Raw genomic sequence first — 18521 nt, forward strand, 5'->3', positions numbered from 1 at the left:
CTCCTGGGATATCTTCCTTCACAAACCAATACTTGATTGCATATCCTGCCCTTTTCTCCTGTTTGCTTGGTAAACAACTTTTTCCCAATCATTTGTGAGGAAACAGCTTTTGCTTCTTCTGGAGAGAAAACGATCTTCACTCCTCCTTTGAGGCCACTTTCAAATGTTCCTTTTCCTCTGACACCAGCCAAAACTTGCACCTTTATCACAACATCTTTTGAACCTATTTTTTGGCGATTACAAAAGCTTCATCCGGTGACTTAGCCACGTGTCCTTTGGGAATGGAGACGCCAGCTTCCTGCAACAATTCCATACTCAGGTATTCATGCAGTGAGAGATTCCTTTGCTGTTGATGCCGTATTTGGACTCTATGGTTGTCAAACAATCCAGAGCTTCCCAGGACCTGGGCGGTGGCCGGCAGCGCCATCTGGGGTCGGTGGCTCCTCAGGGTGGCGGCAGCCAAGAGCCGGCTGTAGAACACGGAGGTTGCAATTTCTCAGTCCGACCAAGTCCCCTGGGCGCCACAGGCGCAACTAGTTTCTTTCTTTCTTTTTTTTTTTAAATTAGACAAATAAGGTACAGCTTCCTTTTTGTGATAGCTACATCAACATTATAATGACTGTAAGTTCAATTAAATTGAGATACATACATAGTTTTTGGTCTTTCAACTTTTAAATTAAACTTATCCTGGATATTAAAACAAGCCTCCAAAGTATAACTGACAGAATTTGGGAGGTTAAAAGGGCATGTGAAAGCTAATTTTATATGTTAGCTAGGCTAGACTATGGTGACCAGTTGCTTGTAACTGTGAGTACTTTAATTGCTTATAGCAAACCTGTAAGTTCAGTTCAATTAATGTACCCATTTTACAGATGCAGAAACTACCCAACTGTTTGTGATGTTATTATTTTTTCCCATTTTGATTTTTCCCAATTACACTCATATTTTGACCTGTCAGGAGAAATGAAGACTTGAGTTGCCTTCAGGGAGTTCAATGTTGATTGAAACTTGATCCCTCCATAAGAAAGAACTACTTGAACAGCTCTTAATCTGTCATAAGAAGACCTATTTAGGGTTTGAGACTGGGCTTTGTTCTTAAATTTTTCAACTATTCTTAAGAGGACTGGATTTGATGAGAAGTCAACCCTTTACAAACGTCTAGGAGTAAATACACAATTAAGAAGGTTTCCTAGCCCTACAAACAAAAACAGTAAAATGCAAACTCAACTTCAAACCTATCTCTGAGAGTATATAGCACTGAGAAAAACACTACAAAAATGAAAAAAACTTCAAAGTATTTATTAAAATTTAATTATTACTTAATAATTGGTGCATCATACATTAATGCTATCTTCAGGATCGTGGATGCCATATGATTTTACACTTTTAACAAAAATATACTTATCAAAATGTGGAGTCCATCAAGGTCAAATATTTATATTTGAGTTATATTTAAAGAGACATTTACCAGACAACCCACATATTTGAATGAACAGTTACTCTCATGGAAGATGAATATCATAAAGATGAAATAAAGATGAAATAAATAAAGATGAAAAACCCTTGAAATTAATTAGCCTATACAAATGCTATCTGATTGTGAACATTTGATTTTAATTTAGAATCCAGAGACAGTGCTTTTTAGCTCTCTGGGACTACAGTGCAAATCAAGGGAATTTCTTGTACTGCTTTTGAATAAGATATAGTACTTTTGACTGCTGTTTCTTGTGCTTTAATTATAATAATCTTTTAAAAGAGAAGAATACTTATTATTCTATATCTTTCTCTCAAAGTTAGGGTACAGATATATTACTGTGTTCATGGACTTGTGATCTCAAAATGTCGTTTCTTCTCTAATATTCTTTGGTCCCATGCTTCTAAAATAGATGCATGAAGAAAAAAATGAATGTCTTCAGCATTAGTAAAGATGTGTTCACACTGAGAAATATTGCTCAATGAATTGTGTTGTATGGTCCTCATGCATGCATGCATAACTCTTTCTGAATTCTGAATTGTTCAAATCCAAACTCCGTACACTTAAGTCTGTGTCTCTATATTTCTGTTGTTTATTCAACATCTTCTTCTCTTTAAAAAGGTGTCCCTTCTTCATGGAACCACATAATCATACGCGTGTCTCACAGTTCTTCCTCCTGAGGCTCTCAGATGATCCAGACCTGCAGCCCCTCCTCTTTGGACTCTTTCTGTCCACGTACCTGGTCACTGTGCTTGGGAACCTGCTCCTCATCCTGGCTGTCAGCTCCGATTCTCACCTCCACACCCCCATGTACTTCTTCCTGTCCCATCTGTCCTTGGCTGACATTGGTATAAGCACCACGACTGTTCCCAACATGCTAGTGAACCTCCAAACACAGAGCAAATCCATCCCCTATGCAGGCTGCCTAGCTCAGGTGACCATCTTTTCTCTTTTTGCATGTTTGGAGAGTCTCCTTCTGACAGTGATGGCCTATGACCGGTTGGTGGCCATCTGTCACCCTCTACACTACCTGGTCATCATGAACCGCCAACTCTGTGGCTTGTTGGTCCTGGTGTCATTCTCCATCAGCCTTTTGAACTCTCAGCTTCACTACTTGATGATGTCACAGCTTACCTTCTGTGCAGATGTGGAAATCCCTCATTTCTTTTGTGAGCTTTCTCAACTTCTCAACCTTGCCTGTTCTGACATCTCCACCAGTAACATATTAATCTATTTCATTGGTGCCATCTTGGCTGGAGTTCCACTCTCGGGGATACTTTACTCTTATATTAGAATTATATCCTCCATTCTGAGAGTCTCCTCATCAGATGGGAAGTACAAAGCCTTCTCTACCTGTGGTTCTCATCTGTCAGTTGTTTGCTTATTTTATGGAGCAGCCCTTGGGGTATATCTCAGCTCCACTGTCTCATCTTCTCACAGGAAGGGTGCAGTGGTCTCGGTAATATACACTGTGGTCACCCCTTTGCTGAACCCCTTCATCTACAGTCTAAGGAACAGGGACATCAAGAGTGCCCTATGGGGGATTATCATCAGAATGGCCTAATTTTAATACCTGTGTCAACATTTTTTTTTTCTGGGAAAAAAATACTGGGAAAGGCAGTAAATTCAAATATGTGCAACAAGAAATTCTGAATCTGCAGTCCCATAGTGATTTGTACCTATTTGACACTCTGCTTTCTGTTTACACAAGTTTTCCCTTTGTTGTTGAAATTGTTGTTTAGTCGCTCAGTCATGTCTGACTCTTTGTGACCCCATGGACTGGAGCCTGCCAGGTTCCTCTGTCCATGGGATTTCCCAGGCAAGAATGCTGCAGTGGGTTGCCATTTCCTTCTCCAAGGTTTCTTCCTGACCCAGGGATCGAACTGCCATCTCCTGCATTGCTAGGCGGATTCTTTACCACTGAGCCACCAGGGAAGCCCCATTTTCCCTCTTAGAATAGCTTTAATGGAAATAATAAGTTATTTTGGACTCCCCACACAAGGCATAGCTCACCTGGACTTTGTGAAGCACATCAGTATACCCTTCTCACTCTCTTTATACATTATCCAGGACCTCTGTTCATAGGGAGTTTTATTTCTAGTACTGCAAAATAATCATAGCTCTTGCTTTCTTCTTATTTATTGTTTCTATACTTTTCCTATGATTTTTTTGGCCCACACTTTGATTTGAGGATCTATACTCTACCTTAAGGACTAAAATATTTAGTGCATTTTTGTTTAATAGTCTTGGTCAGATTTTTGAGCAAATAGGATGACTAATTTCCTGTTCAAACTAGGGTATTTTGAAATTGAAATGAGGTATGATTAATACTGAGTTATCAACTGGGACTTTCCTAGGAAACCTGACATGTATGCTTCCCAAGAAGTAGATGGAAGAGTATCTACCAAAGTCAATTACCAACTTTTCTGATAATTCTTCCAATTCCAACCACCATATCCCCAATCATATTATGTATCCAGACACAAAGAACAAAAATGGAAAGATTCCACTTGTATAAGGTACCTAAGGTAGTCAGACACATGCAGACAGAGATTAGAATGTTGGTTACCAGAGTCTTTGGGAGGAGGAATGGGGAGTTAGTGTTTAGTGCAGACAGAGTTTCAGATGGGGAAGATGAGAAGTTCTTCAGACAGATGGTGGTGATGGTTGTAAGACCATGTGACGTTTACTTGGAAATCATTAAGACAGTAAATTTTATGTTATGTTATTTTACCACAATTAAAAAAAATCTACTGTCAGAATGAGGGACATATTTCTCCAATGTTGTCTCAGCTCTCTGCAATTAACTCCTAAAGCAATCTGCCTCAGCTACAGAGAGCCACCAGGTAGCCCATATCAAACAACTATATGATGTGGAGATGTAAGCATTTATCTCCACTGTCCCAACTCCAGCCAACTCTAAGGGATCATTCTAGTTACAGAGCTCTCTGGTGGTTTTCAGAGAACTTTGAGGGGCTTCAACTTGGCTTGATTTTTTTTTTCACACCCTGCTTTGCTGCAAAGAGTTTGCCAAGCCACAAAGCTTAAGGGAACACTCCTCATGAGATTGCCTTCACTTCAGACACCAGCTAAAAGTTCAAGGATTCCCGGTTCCACCCTTACTTATACAAATCAGGGACTTCCTCACATTCAATAATTTTCTAGAATAGTCAAATTAAGGGATATCCCTCGGGTTCAGTATTGTGTTAGAATGACTCACAAAACTCAGGAGAATTCTATACTTAAGATATTAGTTTTATTATAGCAAAGGATACAAATTAGAACCAAAGGAAGATACACATAGGGTTGGACCTAGAAGTCCCATAGATGGAGGTTCTTGTTATCTGCTCTCTGCAGAGTCCAGACCCATTATCTCTTCCTGGCTAAAGTGTGTGATAATATATGAAAACAATATTGCTAACTAGGTAGCTAACTTGAGCTTCAGTGTCTAGAATTTTTATAGAGGTTTTATAACATAAACACAATTAGTTAAATTATTGCCCATATGGTTGAACTCAATTTCCAGCTTCCATGTTGAGTTGATGTCATTTTGCCCAAAGCTCTCTTCATTCAACGGTTAGCACGGCTATACCCCATCTTCAGTGATCTCATCAGCATAAACTATCAGGTATTGTCCACATTACCCACTATGAAAAACCAGGATGAATAACATCACTCCTATCACTAAGGAAATTTCCAGCATTTAATGATTACCTGTCAGGTGCTGGGGCAAAGGTGGTATCTCTCTGGGTGGGGCCAAATTCCATACTACACTTCTGCCCTTGCATAAATTTTGAAAAATTGAAGACATTTTGCAACACACACTTCCACCATTTCCCTTCCTCCCTGGACCAGCAGACCTTACATAGAGAGCTCTATAAACTCCTGAGGCAAGCACCAGTTCATTTATTTCTGTTGTTGTTGTTTGGTCTCTTAGTCATGTTGGGTTCTTTTGTGATCCCATGGACTGTAGCCCATCAGGCTCTTCTGTTCATGGGATTTTCCAGGCAAGAATAATGGAGTGGGTTGCCATTGCCTTCTTCAGGGGATCTTTCTGACCCAGGGATCAAATTAGTGTCTCCTGCATCGCAGGCAGATTCTTTACCACTGAGCCACAAGGGCTTCTATTTCTATTAGTAGCAACATTCAATAGGATATATTTTTGTCCATCTAATAGTATGTAAAACATTAAGTCACAAAATAAAAGGCAGGTTATAAGTTTCACAAATAACAAATGGATAAAAATGAGGATAGAAATTTCTCAATTGAACATCTCAAAAGACAATACAGGAAGGTGTCAAAATGAAACAAAAAGGCAACCCTCAGGATGGGAGAAAATATTTGCAAATAAAGCAACTGGCAACAGATTGACCTCTAAAATATACAAACATTTCATGCAGTTCAATATAAAAAAAATCCACTGAAATGGGCAGAATATCTAAATAGACGTTTCTCCAAGGAAGACAAGCAAATGGCCAAAAAAGCACATAAAAAGATGCTTAACAATACTAATTATTAAGGAAATGCAAATCAAAACCACAATGAAATATCACCTAAATGGCCATCATCAAATAATCTACAAACAATAAATGCTGGATAGGGTGTGGATAAAAAGAAACCTACATGCACTGTGGTGGGGACGTAAATTAATACAGCCACTGTGAAGTTCAGTATGGAGGTTCCTTAAAAAACTAAAAATAGAACTACCATATGACCCTGAAATCCTACTACTGGGCTTATACCCAGCGAAAACTGTTTGACAGAAAACATAAATTAATACAGCCACTGTGAAGTTCAGTATGGAGGTTCCTTAAAAAACTAAAAATAGAACTACCATATGACCCTGAAATCCTACTACTGGGCTTATACCCAGCGAAAACTGTTTGACAGAAAACAACAAAATTCTGTAAAGCAATTATTCTTCAATTAAAAATATAAATAAAATCTAAAAAACATTTTAAAAAGACATATGCATCCCAATGTTCATTGCAACACTGTTTGCAATAGCCAGAACATGGAAGCCATCTAAGTGTCCACTGACAGATGAGGGACTAGAGAAGATGTAGTCCATGGATACACTGAAATATTACTCAACCATAAAAAGAAATGAAACTGGGTCATTTGTAGAGATATGGATGGACCTACAGACTATCATACAGGGTGAAGTAAGTCAGAAAGAAAAAAAAGGATTGTATATTAATGCATATATGTGGAATCCAGAAAAATGGTATAGATGATCTTATTTGCAAGGCAGAAATAGAGACACAAACGTAGAGAACAAACATATGGGCACAGCGGGGTGGGAAAGGGGATGGGATTGATATATGTACACAATTGGCACTGTGTGTAGAATAGAACCTAGTCAGAACCTACTGTATAGCTCCGGGAACTCTATCCGTGCTCTGTGGTGATCTAAATGGAAAGGGAACCCAAAAGAGACGGGATATATGTATATGCATAGCTGATTCACTTTGATGTACAGTAGAAATGCAAACAGCATTGCAAAGCAACTGTACTCCAATAAAAATTAAATTTAAAAAATTTAAAAAGCTATTAGCCAAAGAAAATGGTCATCATAAAAAGAAACAAATCTACAAGCAATAGCTGTTGGATAGGGTATGGAGAAAAGAGAACCCTCTTACACTGTTGGTTCAGTTCAGTTTAGTTCAGTCGCTCGCTCGTGTCTGACTCTTTGTGACCCAATGAATCACAGCACGCCAGGCTTCCCTGTGCATCACTAACTCCTTGAGTTTATTCAAACTCATGTCCATCGAGTCGGTGATGCCATCCAGCCATCTCGTCCTCTGTTGTCCCCTTCTCCTCCTGCCCCCAATCCCTCCCAGCATCAGGGTCTTTTCCAATGAGTCAACTCTTCGCATAAGGTGGCCAATGTACTGGAGTTTCAGCTTCAGCATCAGTCCTTCCAATGAACACCCTGGACTGATCTCCTTTAGGATGGACTGGTTGGATCTCTTTGCAGTCCAAGGGACTCTCAAGAGTCTTCTCCAACACCACAGTTCAAAAGCATCAATTCTTTGGCATTCAGCTTTCTTCACAGTCCAACTCTCACATCCATACATGACCACTGGAAAAAACATAGCCTTGACTAGATGGACCTTTGCTGGCAAAGCAATGTCTCTGCTTTTTAATATGCTATCTAAGTTGGTCATAACTTTCCTTCCAAGGAGTAAGCGTCTTTTAATTTCATGGCTGCAGTCACCATCTGCAGTGATTTTGGAGCCCAAAAAAATAAAGTCAGCCACTGTTTCCACTGTTTCCCCATCTATTTCCCATGAAGTGATAGGACTAGATCCCATGATCACGATGGTGTGATCACTCACCTAGAGCCAGACATCCTGGAATGTGAAGTCAAGTGGGCCTTAGAAAGCATCACTATGAATAAAGCTAGTGGAGGTGATGGAATTCCAGTTGAGCTATTTCAAATCCTGAAAGATGATGCTGTGAAAGTGCTGCACTCAATATACCAGCAAATTTGGAAAACTCAGCAGTGGCCACAGGACTGGAGAAGGTCACTTTTCATTCCAATCCCAAAGAAAGGCAATCCCAAAGAATGCTCAAACTATTGCACCATTGCACTCATCTCACACGTTAGTAAAGTAATGCTCAAAATTCTCCAAGCCAGGCTTCAGCAATACGTGAACTGTGAACTTCCAGATGTTCAAGCTGGTTTTAGAAAAGGCAGAGGAACCAGAGATCAAATTGCCAACATCCGCTGGAAATCATTGAAAAAGCAAGAGAGTTCCAGAAAAACATCTATCTCTGCTTTATTGACTATGCCAAAGCCTTTGACTGTGTGGATCACAATAAACTGTGGAAAATTCTGAAAGAGATGGGAATACCAGACCACCTGACCTGCCTCTTGAGAAATCTGTATGCAGGTCAGGAAGCAACAGTTAGAACTGGACATGGAACAACAGACTGGTTCCAAATAGGAAAAGGAGTACGTCAAGGCTGTATATTGTCACCCTGCTTATTTAACTTATATGCAGAGTACATCATGAGAAATGCTGGGCTGAAGGAAGCACAAGCTGGAATCAGGATTGCCGGGAGAAATATCAATAACCTCAGATATGCAGATGACACCACCCTTACACTGTTGGTAGGAATGCCTATTGGTACAAACACTGTATATAGAGGTTCCTTAAAAAACTAAAAACAGAACTATTGTATGATTCAGCAGTCCCACTCCTGGGCATATATCTGGAGAAAAATGTTATCTGGAAAGATACATGCCCCACAATGTTCACTGCAGCACTATTTATAATAGCCAGGACATGGAAGCAACCTAAATGTCCATTGACCTAGGAGTGGATTAAGAAGATGTGGTTCACAGATAACTAACAAGAACCTGCTTTATAACAAAAGGAACTCTACTCAATACTCTGTAACAGTCTATATGGGAAAATAAGCATTAAAAAAGGATGAACATATGTATAATTGATACTTCTCTGTATACCTGAAACTAATGCAACATTAAAAATCAACTACACTTCAAAACTGTTTTTAAAAAGAGGATTTGGTACATATATACAAAGGACTATTAGTCAGCCATAAAAAAATAAAATAATGCAATTTGTAGCAACTTGGATGGATCTAGAGAGTATCATACTAAGTGGAGTAAGTCAAAGACAAATATCATGATATCACTCATATATGGAATATAATTTTTTAAATGATACAAATTAACTTATTTGCAAAACAGAAACAGACTTACAATATTATTACCAAAAGACTTTCAATATTGAAAACAAATTATGGTTACCAAAGGGATAACATGGGGGTGAAGGACAAATCAGGAGATAGGGAGGAACATACACACACCACTACTATATATAAGATAGACAACCAACAATGACCTACTGTGTAGCACAGGGATGTCTGCTCAACATTCTGTGGCAATCTGTATGAGAAAAAAATCTAATAATGAATAAATGTATATGTATAACTTAAATCACTCTGCTATACACCTGAGACTAACACAATATTGTAAATCAACTATATTACAATAAGATATACAAACAACAAAAAACAAATCAGATGTAAAGCAAAAAACAAAACAAACAAAAAATGAACATGGTACTAATCTATTCAAACAATTTTCTTTTTTATCAGATTAGTAATCTAGGTCACTTGAGGTCTAATTATGATGTTCATAGAAATGTGAGTTTTATAAATGAAGAGAATAGAGAAGATTTGAAATTGAAGTATCATAATAGGGAGGTAACAGTTGGAAATAAATGAACTGTTGCATAGTAAAAATACATAAATGCAAGACCTATGGATTTCACAGACAAGACATATTGGCTACAGGCCATTATGGAAAGTATTGACAAACTACAACTATGTAATTAAAATGAAGCACTTGTATTCATTTGAAGAAAAACTGTAGAGGATATCCAAATAGAAGTCATATACTTGAAGAAATCTGCAATGTGTATGACTAGCACTAATGTTTTGATTATGTAAATAACTCATGTGAATGAGTGAGAAAAGGATAAAGAACTCAGTAGATGTATCATTTTAGACATTTAACAGAAAGGGTGATCAAAAGACTCTCAACCATGTATTAATAAGAGGTATGCCACTTGAAGAAATAGTTTTTACACCCAGTAAGTTGTTACAATAAATGAAAAGTGTTGATGATGATAAGGATCCTCTCTCTCATTCTACCAAGAAATATTAAAAAAAAAAACCCTCAGATTTACTCATAATGGCAGAAACCTAGTTACAAAAACTAATAGTTATTTATTTTATTATGTTACTCAGATCAGAAGAAAAAGGCTGATAAACATTACAAGAAAGCAAACAAAATTTCCATCAGTATCATAAAGGATATCTATTTTGTAGTCATCAAACATAATGTAGATATACAGAATATTGGAAATTAATCAGTTACTATTATATCTCAAAGTACAATGAAATCTCTAAAGTGCAATACGAGAAAAACAATAACAATGGCATTGCTTATTTTAAATTTCAGGTCAGTTACATGCATTTTATTATGTTACTACTTTTGCAGAACAGCACATGCCCCTTGGAGCTTCCCTGGTGGCTGGTAAAGAGTCTGCTTACAATGCAGAAGACACAGGAGATGCAGGTTCAATCCCTGGGTGGGGAAGATCCCCTGGAGAAGGGAATGGCAATCCACTCCAGTATTCTTGCCTGGAGAATCCCATGGATAGAGGAGCCTGGTGGGCTACAGTCCATAGGGTCACAAAGGGTGGACATGACTGAGGCGACTTAGCAGGCACACACATACCCCCACCTCTGAAGTTCAAAATCATTGGTTCTTGCTGGAGGTCAGGGATACCTCAGTATGAACAAAGGGTACCTGAGGTACCTGAGGGTAATTAATTTCTGCAGCTGTTCTAATGACAACAATGGAGGAACCTCTGCGCTGGAGTGAAGAGGAGTGCCAGCCAGGGAGCTGTTCCCTAGATTTGGTGCTTAAAGTAAAACCACCTCTCACTTTTCAGTGAATAGAAGGTTTTTCATCCACACGCTTGATTCTCCCTTGACAGCTCCACTGTTTTCACCAACTAACCACAGAAGTGATTCTGACTGATGAGCATACATTTTTGTGCTTCTGGGGAAACTGATCCAGCTAATCTTGTCCACTTCCCTTTTTCCTTGTCTTCCTAACAGCACTTCTCTGTCAAATGAAAGTAGTTCTCATAGAACAGCTCTCTTCACAAAGACACATTAAAAAGTTTTCCATGAGGGACTTCCCTGGCAGTCCAATGGTTAAGAATCTACCTCCCAATGCAGGGGACTCAGGTTCAGTCCCTGGTTGGGAAAACAGATTCCACATGCCTTGGGTAACTAAACCCGCCCACTGCCCCATGCACCACAACTAGAGAAAAGCCCATACACTGCAATGAACAGCCTGCACACCTCAACAAAGACCCAGCATAGCCAAAAAAAAATTTTTTTAAGTTTTCCACTACAGTCCTAAGATTACACCCAATTGTTAAGACTTTCATGATACAATTGATTTTATTTCACGATGCTTCTGTATGGACTCCACCAACAATGTGTAAGAAACAATGATATAAGATGGCTAAGGAGAGAAGTGAAAATTCAGGTACATTCTTGTAAATAAGCCAATGAGAAAGAAGGTTTTAAAGCAAATAAGATGCCAGAGGAAAATTACCAACATTTGCCTTGCCTGACTATTAATTATTTATTTTTATTATGTATTTTACTATATTACACAGATCAGAAGAAAAAGGCTGATAAATATAACAATAAAAGAAAACAAATCAAATTGTTAAAGCAAGTGGAGAAATACATGGGATCAATAACATTATAAGACTCAAGGTTAGAGGAAATTTGTGGAACATGATAATACTGTTAAATTTTACTAGGGCATTGGTCTAAGTATTTAGAGTCCTTATGGAGATTAACTTTGCAGGAATAATTGCACTCAGGTGGCTCAGTAGTAAAGAATCTGCCTGCCAATGTAGGAGACATGGGAGACTCAAAATTCGATCCCTGGGTTGGGAAGATCCCCTGGAGTAAGAGTTGACAACTGGCACCAGTATTCTTGCCTGGAAAATTCCACGGACACAGGAGTCTGGCAGGTTATAGAGTTGGACACCACTGAGTGACTGAGCATACACACACAATAAGTATAAGGCTTTCACAGTAATCATTTGTTCTTTATCCGGAACTGGATTAAGTCAGTGGCATATGATCCTATTCTCAGTGATAGGATTGAAGGTAATATCTTATGGATGATGCAGGGGAAACATCTATTGTTAATAGACCTCAATTAACAACAGACCCAGAGAAGGACAGTTGATTGTACTGGCCTCTGGGATTCATATCTAGATATGATGGCTGCATCTGATTCAGCCATCTGAGTCCATGAGGGGAGTCAGTCCTGGGTTGAAGCTACTTCACAGAGGAATGAATGAATCTCTGCTCTCCTACTCCTGCACATCCTGTACCTCTGAAATCCTTGTAATGAGGATAACTACTTCATTGTTTGAGCATATTAGAGGAAGGATATCTTTACCTTATTAGAAAGGATTCCTCATTAACCAATTTCAAATATTATGCAATCATTTCAAACCATGGTGATAATCTAATCACAAATTTTTATAGATGATGAAGTTGAGTGTTGTGGATGTTAATGTTGCCCCACATATGTCTGATTACCAGTGAGTGACTAGTCTTAAGAATTCCTGAACTGTGGTTAAGAAAGATTGGCCGCCATGTCTCATAGCAGGCTTAACTCTGGGGTGCAATTCACATGGTGCAATCCACATTTCTACCTCTGTATAACCACAGACTTCTTTAAACCTTGACCTATCCAACTTTTCCCACTTCTCTTGTGCTGAGAACATTCCACCCAAAATTATCATACTGAGAAGATCTGTCTCAGATTCAGCTTCTGTTTGCTATAACAAAAAACCTTCAGTTTAGTTCAGTTCAGTCGCTCAGTCGTGTCCGACTCTTTGTGACCCTATGTATCGCAGCACGCCAGACCTCCCTGTCCATCACCAACTCCTGGAGTTTACTCAAACTCATGCCCATCGAGTCGGTGATGCCATCCAGCCATCTCGTCCTCTGTCGTCCCCTTCTCCTTCTGCCCCCAATCCCTCCCAGCATCAGGGTCTTTTCCAATGAGTCAACTCTTCGCATGAGGTGGCCAAAGTACTGGAGTTTCAGCTTCAGCATCAGTTCTTCCAATGAACACCCAGCACTGATCTCCTTTAGGATGGACTGGTTGGATCTCCTTGCAGTCCAAGGGACTCTCAAGAGTCTTCTCCAACACCACAGTTCAAAAGCATCAATTTTTCGGCACTCAGCTTTCTTCACAGTCCAACTCTCACATCCATATATGACCACTGGAAAAAACATAGCCTTGACCAGACAGACCTTTGCTGGCAAAGTAATGTCTCTGCTTTTTAATATGCTATATAGGTTGGTCATAACTTTCCTTCCAAGGAGTAAGCGTCTTTTAATTTCATGGCTGCAGTCACCATCTGCAGTGATTTTGGATCCCCCAAAAATAAAGTCTGACACTGTTTCCACTGTCTGCCCATCTATTTCCCATGAGGTGATGGGACCAGATGCCATGATCTTAGTGTTCTGAATGTTAAGCTTTAGGCCAACTCTTCTCTTTCACTTTCATCAAGAGTCTTTTTAGTTCCTCTTCACTCTCTGCCATAAGGGTGGTGTCAAAAAACCTTAGAGAAAGGTAGTCTGCGGCAAACATCACAGAGCTAGAGACTTACCTGGTGGTCCAGTGGCTACTCCATGCTCCCAATGCAAGGGACCCAAGTTTGATCTCTGGTCAGGGAACTGGGTCCCACTTTCTGCAACTAAGAGTTCACATGTTGCAGCTAAAGACCTCACATACCGCAACTAAGACCTTGCACAGCCAAATAATTAAATTAAAAAAAAAACCAAAAACTACAGAGCTAGAAAAACAACAAGTCGGGTTTCAATGCTAAGTTAAAATGTACTTGGCCTTCATGTTATCTATTCACTTAAGAATTTGGTAACACAACATTGCAAATCAACTATACTTCAATAAAAAAAAAACTTGGTGATGAAAGTGTCAGGCAGAGTAGTTCATTCATATTATTTTAATTTTGATTCATTCTAGAGTACCCGGCCAAAATCAGGAGATACAATCACAGTAAAGATATTCTTCCAAAGAACTTCCTCAAGGCTCCCTTCATGTCTTTGTTCCTCAGGCTGTAGATGAAGGGGTTCATCATGGGAGTGACCACAGTGTACATCATGGAAGCCACTGCAATCTTCCTAGAAGAGTCAGTAACTGCAGAACTAATATACACCCCAAAAGCTGTCCCATAGAACAAGGACACGACTGAGAGGTGAGACCCACAAGTGGAAAAAGCTTTGTACTTTCTGCTTGATGATGGCATTCTCAGAATGCAAGAAACAATTTGAATATAAGAGAAAATGATTCCAATAAGGGGAATGCCACCAAATACACCAGCTGCTAAATATATCAGGATGTTATTGATGAGGGTGTCAGAACATGCAAGTTTGATGACCTGAACAACTTCACAGAAGAAGAGGGGAATTTCCAGGTCTGTGCAGAAGGACAGTTGCAACACCATCAGACCGTGGAGCAGGGCGTCCGCAGTGCTGATGAACAAGGAGAGTAGAATCAGCTGAATACAGAGGCGAGGGTTCATGATGACTGTGTATCTCAGTGGGTGACAAATAGCCACATAGCGGTCATAGGCCATTACTAAAAGGAGAAAATTTTCCCACAAAACAAAAGTTAGGGCAAAGCAGATCTGGGTGATACAACCTGTAAAAGTGATGCTCTGACTCTGTACTTGGATGTTCACCAGGATCTTTGGGATCATGGATGTGCTTAAACAGATGTCTGTAAAGGAGAGATGGGAGAGGAAGTAGTACATGGGGGTGTGCAGGTGGGAGTCAGAGATGACGGCCAGGACGATGAGCAGATTTCCCAGGACAGTGACCAGGTACATGGACAGGAACAGGCTGAAGAAGATCGTCTTCAGTTCTGGGTCCTCTGACCATCTCATAAGATGGAATTCTGAAACATCTGTGTGGTTTCTGGGTTCCATGCTGCTGATGAGTCTGATAAAAAAGATATGATAACCAGGAAACTTCCCTGGTGATTCAGTGGTTAAGACCCCACACTCCCAATGCAAGGGGCTTGGGCTCAATCCCTTGTCAGGGAACTAGATCCCACAACTAAAAGATTCTGCATGCCGCAACTAGGACCCGGTGCAGCCAAATAAATATTCTTTGAAAAAGACATGGTAAACAAAAGAATCAGGGGGTATCAAAAGAGGTAAATGCCACTTGGGGAATGGAAGGAGACAAACTGAGGGAACAAAAAAGGAATGCCTCCTTTATGCATTTTTATTCCTGGGTTCCTTTTTAAAAAATTGATGTGAATATTTCATAGCACAAACAATTAGTTCTAGAAAGTTTTAAGACTTGGTTGTATTTTTAAGTTATACTATCTGTGCTCTTCTGATTATTAAAAACATTTGGTGACTCTGTAAAGAGGAACAGTAGGCTAGGGAGGTAGTGAAGATTCTACGTAACCAGCAGCTTCAGTACCATGCATCAGAAATAATACAAAGATATATCAAGAAACAGGAAAGATCAGGTGAACTTACCAACCTTTCTGCCCACCCACACCATCACAGGAACACAGAGAAATGTCAGAAAAAAAAAAAAAGTCACCTTATTTGATGTAGGGAATAAACCAATAGACAATAGATACCAAGGGGGGAAAGGAAATGGGATTAATTGGGAGATAAAGATTGACATATATACACCACTATGCATAAAATACATAACTAATACAAATCTACTATATAGCACAAAGAACTCTACTTAATGCTCTGTGGTAACCTAAATGGAAAGAAAATCTAAAAAAGAGGGGATCACTTTTTCATGGGTATATCTGTAACTGATTTGCTTTGCTGAACATCAGAAACTAATACAACATGGTAAAACAACTATACTCCAATAAAAATTAATTTAAAAAATTACACTTCAGTTTAAAAAAATCTGAAAAAAAAGTCACCCTGTTGTAGAACAAGCAGATTTCTACTCAGGAAGAAAAGCTCAAGGTCATAGCAAAGAATATGGTGTTAGTAAAGCAGATGTTTACAAGTATTGGTACAAAATGCAAAAAAAAAAAAAAAAAAAAAAGTGTGAAGATGACATAAGTTAGGCAGAGACTGGGTTCTAGCCATCTGATGTAGGTACTATCTTCACAGCCTTCCCTGGATAAACTTGTACCAAAATATTGCCCTCATTTCCAAACATTCACAAAGGGATATCACCTGTGATACCTGGCTGGGATCATAATAGGAAGAGGCTTGACACCTCTAATGTACCATAGAGAAGAGCTGTCCTTAGGAAGAACAAAAGATCTGAGTGAGTCACCATGTCCTGGGCAGGGGGAACCCTTTATGAGAGGGGTCTCAGTTGTGCTTCTTCCTTCCCGAGAAAGACTGCTAACAGAGGTGGTCACAAGCATATTACTGTCTTGAACCCTGGAGATTCAATTTCCAAAGTTCCTAATTAACCAGCCAATTCATTGTCACTGTGATCCCAGGACAGTGCAAACTCTTAAGGTGAAGAGAAATTCAAGATGGTTGATTTTCTGACTCTATGAGGTCAAGTGGACATCATTCGCTTTTCTTTGTCTGTGCAGGCTCATGCCCATCTCTTAATTTTTTCATGGAATTGTAAGAGGCTCCAATGTCATGGCAAAACACTAGTGTGCAGATTTAATCTCATTATATTCATTTAGATTTTACCCAATAATTGGAGATGGTATGCCACATTAATATTAATTAAAATATTTTTCATCTTTAAGGAGATCAATGTTTTCATGTGCCTATCCATTTCTTCTCTCTATTTTTCACTGCTACTGTATGAATTTTGTTAACCTACAACTGTCATGATATAGCAAAACCAACAGAAGACAAGATGGCATTGTAAAGTCACTCCTCACCATCTTAGCTTCTTTTGCTTCAAACACATAAAATAATAGGAAAGTATAAAAGACATAGAGGTATAAAAAGTTAAAAGCCAAGGGCTCAGGGGAGGTTTGTTATTGGGAAATTAGAGTGAATATGAAGTCTTGGACACTGCCTGGGACCTTAACTCTAGACTTAAAACAGGAGAAAGTTTCAAAAGAAGCCTCAAAGACAAAACCAAATCAAGCTACCTGATGGATTGGTGGCTGGATTTTTTTATGCTCTCAAAATCAGTGGGCAGCAGGAATTAGTTATTAGAGTGAATTCAAGGCTAGTTTTTGGTAAGGGCAGCTGTGAAGCTGTTGCATGATAAAACATGAGAAACAGAGGCAGGGAAAAAATATAGCAATTAAAATGAATCCACAATTCAAACTTCAAAATAACCTGGAAGAACTAGATGCCAAAAAGCTCAACCTATCAAACCAAGAATCAGATCATCAATCCACTCTAGGGTAAGATTTTAAATTATTTATTTATTTTTTTAATTGGTGAAAAATTGTTTTACAGTTTTGTGTTTCTTTCTGCCATACAACAATGTGAATCAGTCATAATTATATATATCCCTTCCCTTTGACCCTCCCTCCCCTCCCCTCATCCCACCCTTATAGGTCATCACAGAGCACCAGGCTTGGCTCCCTGTATTGTTTAGCGACTTCCTCCTAACTATTTTGCACATGATAGTGTATATATGTCAATGCTACTTTCTAAATGCATCCCGCCCTCAACTTCCCCCACTGTGTCCACAAGCTCGCTGTCTACTAGGTTCATCAGTACCATTTTTCTAGATTCCATATATATATATGTTCATATACAGTATTTGTTTTTCTCTATCTGACTTTACTTCCCTCTATCTGACAGGCTCTAGGTTTATCCACTTTTCTACAACTGACTCAAATTCATTCTGTTTTATGGCTGAGTAGTCTTCCACTGTATAAATATACCACAACTTCTTTATCCATTCATCAGTTGATGGACATCTAAGTTGGTTCCATGTCCTAGCTACTGTAAATATTGCCCCAATGAGTCTGGGGTACAAGTACCTTTTAGAATTGTGATTTTCTCTGGGTGTATGCCCCGTAGCGGGATTGCTGAGTCATATGGTCGATTCACTCCTAGTTTTTAAAGGAATCGCCATACTATTTTCCATAAGGGCTGTACAGGATAAGAATTTTTAAATAAATGTTTGCTTTTTACAGGGGACTTCTTTCACTCAGCATGCCTTTGAGAATTATTCAAGTTGTTGAGAGTATCAATACCTAACTCCTTTCTATTGCTGCTTTCTATTATAATACAGCACATTATTTATGCATTATCCAGAGAAGTACATGTGGGTTGTTTTGTTTAGGCCAGTTCTGAAAAGAGCCATTGTATTTATGAACAGTGTGGTGATATATGATTTCATTTATATGGTATTATGAGAAATACAAAGCTGTAAGGATGCAGAAGAGATCCGTGGCTCATAGTGATTCACAAAGACAAAGGAATGTGTGATTACAGTGAAA

General features: G+C 39.0%; 2 protein-coding genes across 2 annotated transcripts; one reads left to right on the forward strand and one right to left on the reverse strand.

Annotated features, from left to right (window-relative positions):
• The first annotated feature begins 2108 nt into the window (after positions 1 to 2108).
• Positions 2109 to 3038, forward strand: LOC136166209 (olfactory receptor 7E178-like). The gene has a single exon (XM_065932237.1). The coding sequence runs from the start codon at positions 2109 to 2111 to the stop codon at positions 3036 to 3038; it is 930 nt and encodes a 309-aa protein (XP_065788309.1).
• An 11104-nt stretch (positions 3039 to 14142) lies between these two features.
• Positions 14143 to 15078, reverse strand: LOC136166220 (olfactory receptor 7G1-like). The gene has a single exon (XM_065932247.1). It carries the CDS (start codon positions 15076 to 15078, stop codon positions 14143 to 14145), a length of 936 nt encoding a protein of 311 aa, XP_065788319.1.
• Positions 15079 to 18521: the final 3443 nt, after the last annotated feature.

This window comes from Muntiacus reevesi, chromosome 1, assembly GCF_963930625.1.
Source record: "Muntiacus reevesi chromosome 1, mMunRee1.1, whole genome shotgun sequence".
NCBI lineage: Eukaryota > Metazoa > Chordata > Mammalia > Artiodactyla > Cervidae > Muntiacus > Muntiacus reevesi.